This window comes from Dipodomys merriami, unplaced genomic scaffold, assembly GCF_024711535.1.
Source record: "Dipodomys merriami isolate MVZ:Mamm:240054 unplaced genomic scaffold, mDipMer1.0.p SCAF_49, whole genome shotgun sequence".
In the NCBI taxonomy this organism is placed as follows: Eukaryota; Metazoa; Chordata; class Mammalia; order Rodentia; family Heteromyidae; genus Dipodomys; species Dipodomys merriami.
This window is the reverse complement of record NW_027206057.1, coordinates 641,265-651,650: the sequence shown is the minus strand read 5'-3', so window position 1 is coordinate 651,650 and position 10,386 is coordinate 641,265. Positions and strand designations below refer to the sequence as shown.

At 35.6% G+C, this 10,386-nt stretch overlaps 1 protein-coding gene across 1 annotated transcript in view; it reads left to right on the top strand.

Moving 5' to 3' along the window:
* The first annotated feature begins 597 nt into the window (after window positions 1–597).
* The window catches only part of Col5a2 (collagen type V alpha 2 chain), a 138,067-nt gene continuing 128,278 nt past the window's right edge, over window positions 598–10,386 (top strand). Inside the window, exon 1 of the mRNA XM_069995626.1 lies at window positions 598–1,070. Coding sequence (XP_069851727.1) covers window positions 974–1,070 — 97 coding nt within the window. The 5' untranslated portion in view covers window positions 598–973. The remainder of the gene's footprint in view (window positions 1,071–10,386) is intronic.

Below are 10,386 nucleotides of genomic sequence, written 5' to 3'. Positions count from 1 at the left end.
TACACTAGTCACAGCAAAGCCCTTTTTTAAACAAGAAAATTGGAGTGCACAGAGATAAAGCACTATGTGTATATTTACAAAATTGGTGAGTGGCAGATCTAGGGTTGAACAGAACCTTTGTGCATCCAAGTGCAGTGTGCTTATTTCTCTACATATAAAACTCTCTGGGCCCAAAGGAATCTGTAGATATGGTCCCTTAGCAGGGATGTGGAAAGAAATACCAAAAGTTCTTTTTCTTACTATAGTTTTCTCACCTGAATTGTTACCTGATCTCCTCAGTTTCCTCCAGTGTATGGGGGGGGGGGGGAAAGAACCACCTGAGAAGTGAGACCAGAATCTTCTCTTTGTGATCAAAAGAAAGGGTTAAAATGTGACCCTTCAAGGGATTAAGATGGAGAAGAGAGTCCTGAATTAACCTAAATGCCAAAAACTAGGCTAAAAGGCTGTATTTCCTTCCTAATGTCTTTTCCTAAACTGAATGGTGGAAAAGTTAAGGGGAGTGTGTCTGGGGGAAGGGTTAGGGAGGGGAGAATAGGACTCTCCCTCTAACAGAATTTCTTTTTTAAAAAAAATGAAAAGAAAGTGAAATAAAAGTTTGTGTCTGTTTTTAAGCTCTATCTACGCTTGAAACATACATGACATAGGGAAAGTTCAAGGCACAGAGACTCGTGTTCTGATTTGGTTGTTTACCATCAATCAGACCGTTGCTTGGCAGACACTGGATGGTTATGAGCCTGAACAAGCTGAAAGGGGCAGGAAAAGAAGTGGAGGCAGCATTCTTCCTATTTAAAGCTGCATCGCTTGAAAAAAGTTTCCGCAGACTGTGGTGGAGCTGGTGCTGAAAAGGGGGCTTTGCAGAGGCTGCCCTGGGGCTGGTGCTGAAAGAGGAACCCCCAGCTGACTTCATGGTGCTACAATAACCTTAGAATCTACTTTTCACTCCCAGGAGGAGCCACATGTCTAATATTTAGATATGATGGCAAACTGGGTGGAAGCAAGACCTCTCCTCATTCTCACTGTTTTATTAGGGCAATCTGTCTCAATAACAGCCCAGGAAGAAGGCGACAATGGTGAGTTTGCCTTTTTCCCCCCCCTTTTTTTCTTTTTCTTTTTTTCTTTGCTTCTGGTGTTTACTGTACGGTTTGGGAACTAGGTGGAATGTTAAGTTTAAGGAAGAGCGTGAAGAGGAGGCTCTGGTTTGAAGTTTGAGAAGGGGCTGTCGGATTTGCACCTGGGAAATGGCTCCTTAACACACCCGGGCTGTTTGCAAATCCTGAGATTCTACATCTGGGCTTGAGAGCTACTTTCTGGGAAAGTGGAACATCCGTACTTGCCTGAATGTGAGAGTGGGAAGTTGAAAAGTAAAGAGGACTGCTTAAAACGGAGCCCTAAAGGCACTTTTAATTAGATGAGGTCTGCTCTGTGGGCTGGAGCTCTCAGAGCAAGGAAAGTCTGCAGAAGCTGGGTTAGGGTGGGGTCTTTCTTGTGCGGGAACTTCAGCTGCTTCATAAAATTCTTTGTTTAGCAAAACTTCTACAGCCCCTCTGATAGCTCTGATTTTTCTTTGTCTCTGGGTCCTCTTTCTTGTCTCATCTCAGACTTTAACTATTGTTTCTTTTACCGTTTTCTTTGGCAATGTTTTGCTTACTGAGAAGGAGTCAAGTTTATTTCTCCATGACAGAGGCTGATGGAAGCCAGATTTCTTAAACATTGGTATTTTCCCACCCTGCTGACTTGATTATCAAGACAGTGGTGGTTCCTGGTTGGGTGGAGGGGGATGTAACTTTTTCAGCATGAAGTATTTTAATGGGCATTTCCCCTTAGACACAAGGATTTTTTGGTCTTCTTATTTTTTTTGAGACAAATCTTGCCTAGTTTCTGAATTTTTATTCCATGTAATTTGCATAGTTTAGTGAGCTATATGATTAAGTATAACTGCATAGCTGCTATAGATGAACCATTTGAATTGACTTCACTGATTTTAAATCCTTACTCTTGAGGGTTGGAATTTCAAATACAGACTGCTGCACTTTACTAATAAACCATTATAGATATTTTAGTAACAAGCCTTTAAAGCATAGCACATTCACTAACTTTTATTGTCTTCCATATCTCTTTATCTATACATACATATATATGCATATTTAACCCAGTCTTTGTACTTTTTCAATGAAGATATTTGTAAGATGAATCTGAGACCAAAACTTCTAAAAACTTTTAAAGGGTGAAAATAAGAATCTGGAGATGAATGCTTAAGAATCTTCAGGAATCCCATAGAGGGAGCACTTTCTAAAATCTTGCAACTTTTTGTTATTTTTTGGTTTTTAGAAAATGAGACAATTTATAAGAGCTAAAGTCTCTTGAGTTTCCTTATAATGGCATGGAAAGTAGGTATTGTTTGAAAAGTGGGGAAGATAATGGAACAGGAATTAGAAGTTAGGAAAAAGGTGAACAATGGCAGACAATTATAATACAGAGAATTTACATTCCTCCCCTATTCACAGTGCCAACTTTAAAACTTTCAATACCACTTTTCTCAATTTATAACTGATGACTTATATTTTTAAACTAGGGAAATAATTGGATTATATTAATAAGTTAAAGAAATATTTCAAAAGATTTATAGGATAGGCCATATATTGGGATTTTTAAAAAATGACTCTATTATACTCTAGATATTTCTGAAAAAACAAGAAGAGTTTACTTTTCTTTGATATTGACTTATATAAACATCAGGAATGGGATGTTGTATTCTCCATCTCTGAACAAGCCTTTCTCCCCCAGGATATTAAGCAGCACAGAAGTCAGAATCCCATACTTCAGGTTTTTGAAAGTATAATTTCCTTCACAAGTATTATAAATAATAAATTTCTCAACAAATTCATCTATATAAGAGAATGTGTGTGATAAAAATTCAATAGCAATAAGACTGTATGGCCTAAATTAAGGATAATACAATCAAGAATTCCAGCTATTTAGTGCATTCAGAGCTTTCTAACTTATAGTCTACTTACTTACTTCTGGTTTACATTCATATTGCATGGAAACTTGGAATACTTTATTACCCCTGCTCTGGAATATCACAAGCTCAAAGAAGTGTTAGAATTGAGAAATTCTATGTGGTTTGGTATTTGAGAAAAGTAAACTAGATAGATGCTTTAAAGTAAAGAAATAGCTAAGGTACAAATGCCAAGCAAGTATTTTTTTTTAAAGCTATAACTCACAGACTGTTAAGGTTTCCTTTGTGTGCAAAAATGTTCCTTTGAAAATGTAGAAACCTGTCATTGTATGTAATGTATATTATGCTTTTCCTTTTTATGACTTCAATGTATATTTTCCTTTCTTTTGACTGTGATTTTATCTGAAATGCAAAACATAAGCTTGGTCTCTGTATGAATGATAAAAGTAAGTAAAGTTTCTGGCATTTGGTGCCAAAACAATACTACTTTCCATTGAATGTTCAGAAGTAATTATTATTTATTTATTTTTTTAGTTAATGAGAAACTGAAAAGAGAAAGTAAGGAAATTATGTTTCATTGTAGTTGAACCTAGAAAAAAACAGGGATTCAAGATGACATAAACACATTGTAAGGCATCTCTCTCTTTCTTTCTGTGGTGTGGTGTAGTGTGGTGTGGTGTGATGTGGTGTGGTGTGTGTGTGTGTGTGTGTGTTACAGGTTTTGGAAGGGCCCACTTTCGTTTGTTATATGAGAAAGTACTTGACCATTTACAGTAACTTTTATATTCATAAAGTCTAACATCTAATTATACTTGTTATGAGAAATCATACTTAATCTTAGAAAATAATCTTTGGCATGAATTGTATTTGACACCAGATGGACAATGGAGAGAAGGGAAAATGCAACCAGGTACTGTAAATGTCAGTGTTTCCAGCAGCCAGGCAGGAAACATAAACAAGTAAAGGAAGAGAGCATTTGTACTGGAGATAGTGGGGAATGATGGGACTTGTGGGGACTGAAGATGCCTTTTCACTTTAAGGACACAAACTTATGTTTTCAGAATGTATAGCAAGAGCCAAGTAAAATAGATTTTAGGGCCACATTTGGCTCATGGACCATAAATTTGCAGTACCCACGTTGCAACATGTCACTCTATTCTGGTACCAAGCCAACTTCTGGTTACTAAAAAAGGCTCAGAGTGCATTCTATAATATGGTTTCTTGCATTTTTATGATGTAATATTTGTCATCTATCTTGCTGTAATAAAACAAATTTAAAGAAGCAGATACTTAACACTCAGCACTACTTGGATGCCATCATTTTAAAAGAGACACAGAATGTGAATAACTTATTTATCCATAAATTGTTTTAAAATTGGTACTATTGAAGTAGATACTCTGGATCATGTTGACATATAATTTCTCTTCGCAGATATTTTAATTTAATTCAGGATGCATATAGTTTAAACTAAAAAATCATATGAAAAAACTTTTTTCCTTATGCAAAAGATGCTTTTAAGTAGGCAGTAAAATTTGTACATTGGAAGTCATCAAAGACCCCAAATTTGCATTTCTCTACTTCTATCTCTAGGATATGGACTTTGATGTCATAATTTTACGTAGCTGCTGGAGGCCCCATTCTACATATGCTTTCCATGCACCTGGAATAAGAGACAAAGGTTTTGACACTTCAATTTTTGGGGCACTTTCCTAACTACTATGTAGAATCCTTTTTCATGTTATTACTATACAGGACAGCATTATTCTAAATGATCCAAGGCTCAAGTCACTCCCCATAATGATCATGGTCTTAACACTCTTTATTTTCAAACAGACCTTTATGCTTTGTAATTTTAAGTTTATTTATTGCTGGCTAGAATTTAGTTTTATGGCCGTACAAATCTTCAAGAGAGTATAGGATATTTAACTTTTACTTAGGCAATAGTTGGAATGTATTTTACTCACTGGAGTCTGGAAATGGCTTTGTTGCTCTTTCTATACATACATACAATACAAAATGGTAGGCAAATAAGGAAGAACGAATTTTATGTTTGAGATGGTGCTAATTAGAAAACTGGGATCATGAGAACTATGGTGACAAAATGAGATCTTTCTCAATTATACAGTTGGCTCTGGGTTGAGTGATGCTTCATATGCCATTACTTGGCCTATGTTTCAAGTAAAGTGTTTGAGCATGAAAATTTCGGTCTCATGTTCTTTTCTTTGAGACCACAACACTGAAATATTTAGATTTTCATATGAAAAATATAATAATATGGATAACAAAATTAAAATTCATTTTAACTAATGTATAATTTTGTACAGATTGTGCAAGTGCTATTAGAATTAAATATCATGATATTGTTTGATTTTTTATTCTCTATAATTATATCCATGGATTTGGAGGAATCATTGACAATAGGACATAAAGTAATACAATTTATAGATAAATGTAAGGTCTTTGAATAAAAGCACAGCTTAAAAATGTTTTGATTCAGAATAGAATTATTAAGAGGATAATGATAATTTAGCTTGTCCTTTAAATTTTTCCACAACTGTTTTATGCATATTATTATGCATAAAATTATATAAGATTAATGAGCTGACTCATCCTATGTTTAAAAACTGCTGAGTGCCAGTGGCTCACGCCTGTAATCCTAGCTTCTCAGAAGGCTGAGATCTGAGCAGCTCAGTTCAAAACCAGCCCTGTCAGGAAAGTGCAGTAGACTCATATCTCCAATTAATTACCAAAAAGTTAGAAGTGGAGCTATGGCTTAAGTGATACAGGACTAGCCTTGAGCAAAAAAGCTCAAGGACAGGGCCTAAGCCCTGAGTTCAAGATCCAGGATCGGCCCACTCAAAAATATTAAAATCTATTTTTAGAATTTGCATAGGGAGCAATATACATATTGACAAATTTTGCCTTAAAGATATTAGACTGGCAGCTTCCAAGTTATATCTTATTTTACTGATTTATTTAAAACTAAACCTTTCAAAAGAAACCCAAATATTTCCATTTTATACTGAGTGTAGTGTAAATAAGTAATAGTGAACCAGGGAAATTCCAATGAAGCAATATTTTCCTTATCTACATCTTATCTTTTAGCAAGAAAGCAGTAATGTAAAACCTTGATCCAACCATCATGTAGGAAACATCTGGATTCTGGACACTGTTTTGTTTTGTGAATTTTGCAGCCTACAGACTCCTTTAATCTCACTGGGCTTTTACAGTTTTTTTTTTTTTTTTGCTGGTCTTGGGGATTGAACTCAAAGTTTGGGCAGTGTCCTTGAGCTTTTGTGTGCAAGCCTAACATTCAAACATTTGGAACACAGCTCCATTTCTGATTTGTGGGGAGTTAAGTGGTAATAGGAGTCTCTCAGACTTTTCCTACCCTGGCTGTCTTGGACCCAATCCTCAGATCTCAGCCTCTGAAATAGCTAAGATTACAGGCATGAGCCATTGGCACCCAGTGGTCTTTGCATGCTTACCTAAAATATTAATGAAACAGAACACCCTTGATCAATCTGATAGGGCCTTAAGGGAATCATTGGAGAAATCTACCTAAAGAAAATTTGAAGTACTTAGCTTAGGCACAGGGAGTCATTTCACAGTATGTTCCAGTCATTTCAGGAACAAACACTAGTCATATGTTCTTTATTACTAATACTAAATATTGGAATTGTTTAGCTATTCCTTTTGGGTTGGTCTCAGGTGATTTTTCTTGTTACCCATATCCATAGGGAACTTGCTACATCAATCATGATTTTTCAATGATTCCAACCACTTCTCTTCTCTTTCTCCTTAGTGTATAATCCAGTTCAACTCTCTTCTGAGGCCTCTGGCTAGCTCCCGTAGGAGTCTCTATTTCAGCTTCATTAAAGGATCAGTAGTTTTTTTCACTGCCTCTTATATCTTCACTTCACCTGCTGTACTCTGTATTTGAATTTTTCATTTCACCTATGCTCATCTAGTAAGATGAGGATTCACATTGTGCACCTCTAATGGGTCCATGTCTCCTCAACTTAACAGGCTCTGTTAGCCCTGACCACTCTAGGTTTCCTAAACTTCTTTTTCTAAAACCTCTGCTCCATCTCCTTGACCTGACCCTCTTCATCTTTATCTTTATTCCCAATCCTCTTTTGTTCTTAGCATTTCATTCTTCTCAGAAAATATAGTTCATTGCTTGTCTCTGAATATCCTTGTTATAGGCCATCCAAGAATCTTTACACACTCTCAGAGTATTGCTTAACAGCTACCTAATTGTAATTCTCAGAACTCTCTCTGCAACTTTGATCTTTCACATGAACTTCAGAACTGTTTAAAGTTTAAACTCTCCAGAAGTCCATTAATTATATTCCTTTTAGGACCAGATGATTTGTCTTATATAATACTTTTGTCAACTAATGCCACCAAACCCTCTTTGGACATTCAGTCCCTTACTCATTCAGCAAGGTTCCAATTTATTATAGAGTTCTGCCATTTTTTCTACTAAATATTTCTCAGATATTTTCTTATCTCTACTACACATGCCTCAGTTCATGCCTTCCTTGCTAATCCTATTTTACTTCATTAGTATCTGTATGCATCTCTTTGCTTATTCCCATTGGAACATATGTAGATGCACTCTGCTCTGAGATGAATACAAAGTAAAATCTGATCATATTTCAACATCTTTAAATCCTCCCATTATATATCATAATTTGATGAGAAAGTAATGCTCAAGCTTCTTAGCATGGCATGCAAGAGACTACTTCATGTACCGCCTTCTAGACTTTGTTATAACAGTTGTCATTCGCTGACTCAGCGTTGGAATTGCTTATAATTCCCATCCTCAATGAAAGTGTGTGTATGTGTATGCAACACATTTTGTCTTTATCTTTTAATTCCACCCAGAACTGACACTCATTAATCTCAGTACTCCTTTACCATCTCACAAAACTCAGTTCATCTCTTCTCCATATGACTCATGTTATATTTTCTTTACATAAATCCATTTTATAGTTTTCTTCCTCAATCATATTTTTTATCACATCATTCCCCAGTTTAACAATTTATTCTGATTTGTCAATCAGATCATATGACAGCAATTTGATATGAACTTTTATGTATCTTTCATAGGTTAGATCTAAATTTTAACTGTTCCAACATGTATTTGGGAAGGATGTAGCTATCCAATGCTTTTCCATTCATCGTTCTACTACCTATTGATATTTTTCCTTTAAATTATATTTTAAAATTATATTTAGAATGTTAAATCCCTAGATAAATTGTAGATTCTGGATTTAATGAATATACCTTTCCTTTCAGTATATGATCTCAAATGTTTAAAATGTGGTAGTGTTACCTGGTAGTAAGTTTTCAAGGATATTATTTTCAAAAATCTGAAAAAAATCACATCATTTATTCATTCAAGTTTGATTGAATTCAAATTTAGATTTTGCAAATTATATTTATACATTCTTGGACAACTTACATGCTACTGAGTCTTTAGTTTCTTCATCCATAAAAGTGAAATAATATTATTTCAAGTGTTAAGAAGTCTCATGTATGGGGCTGGGAAGGTGGCTCAGTGGTAGAGCGCTTGCCTTGCATGCATGAGGCCCTGGGTTCGATTCCTCAGCACCACATAAGCAAAAAGAAAAAAGCCGGAAGTAGCACTGTGGCTCAAATGGTAGAGTGCTCGCCTTGAGCTGAAGAGCTGAGGGACAGTGCCCAGGCCCAGAGTTCAGGCCCACGACTGGACCCCCCCCCCCCAAAAAAAAAGAAGTCTCATGTATGTAAATAATTCATATGGTAACATGGCTTCCTGCATATAATTGGAGTTTATCACAAGGTTGTTAATGTCAATATTACATTACTATTAAGAAAAAATAGCAAACATAAAGAAGTCATTGCTGTGGTGGTTTATTATAAGAACCTAGATGCTGGGTATTATGGAAGAGTAGGTAATGTTTCTTTACAAAGACATTGAAGTATATTACAAAACCTAAAATGTAACTTTTATTTTCTGTATACTTTGCAAAATCTATTAGTAACTTTATGAATATGATCTTTTAATATATCTAAAAATGTTGTTAAGACAGAGGGCTCTATTATACTGGAAGAGAGACAAATAAAAGTAGTTTTAAAAGTCTTAGCGACTTCATAATGACGCTGTGCTGTGGAATATCTCTGCCTCTCTCTGGTTTCACACTCCCACACAGGGTTATTTCTCATGTCTCTTCCCAGTATGTGTGCAATCCAAGCATGATCCATCCATGGTCCAATACCACCTCATTCCTGTCTACCAACTCTGTTTCAGAGTTTACTTTCTGAAAATATGATAGTCATAAATGTCTCTTAAAAATTGGAAGCTTATTTTCCACTCTTCCTAGTTCTGGGCTGCATTTGGAATGAGAGGAATTGCTTCACTGCACAGAGATTTACAAGGCAGCTCCCAGGACTATTTGGATACAGTGGTGGGGGTGACCATCTTTTCCCAGATTCTTTAGCAAGTCTATTCATTTTCCAAAGGCTGTTAATTTACTTCATTCCTCCACTCCCGGGAGATTCTTGTGCAATTGATTCCAGAAATCAGAAACCAGTGTAGGATAGAGGCATATTATTCAGACTCACAGTTTTTTTACTTAGTAGCACTTTCCTTTCCTCTTAGTTTTCAAACTTAAAAGAAAAAAAATGATAGAGTTAAGCTGTGAGAGAAGATAAAGGTACAATGTTATGAGAGAATTTATAAGAATAAAATCCTTTAATCTTTGATATTTATTGTGGTTGTGCTGTGGCCATCAGCTTTAGGTTTTCTCATTACAGAATGCTGAAAATATGGACGGTTACCAGAACAAACACAATTTATTTATAGAGATTTAATATTTTACTTTAGAGTAATGGTTGTTACATGCTTATCTGCTCCTGTTAGAAGAAGTTGAAGAACCTTTCAGATTCATACATGATAGTTTGAAAGTATTTTAAAGCCAGTACCCTTCTCATTCTTTCAGAAATTTATATTCCAAAATGGCACATAACATTTTAATTCAGAGCATCCTGTTTCTCACACAAATACTAATAGTTTAGACAGAACATTTGGTGGGGTGGACTCCTGGACTGTCAGTCTGACTACCATGGGAAGGTGAAGTGCAAAGAGTTCTAAGCTTTCTGGTCTTTGCGCATAAATAAAAAATGATCCCAGATTGTATTAAGTAACCCATAATTTCTTTGAGAGGTCAGAAAGACTGTTCTAAGACATGCAAGAGGTCCTGATAAAACTCTTTTGCACATGTTTGTACTGAAAATAACAACTGAAACTAATGTCTGAAGGACAAAAGAAAGTTTGATCATAGGTCTTATGTTCCAGCCTTATGGTGTTATAGTGTTGTATCTTTCTTGGCAAAAACTCTCACTTCCTTCTGTAGTCCTTCCTTACTGCTCCTTA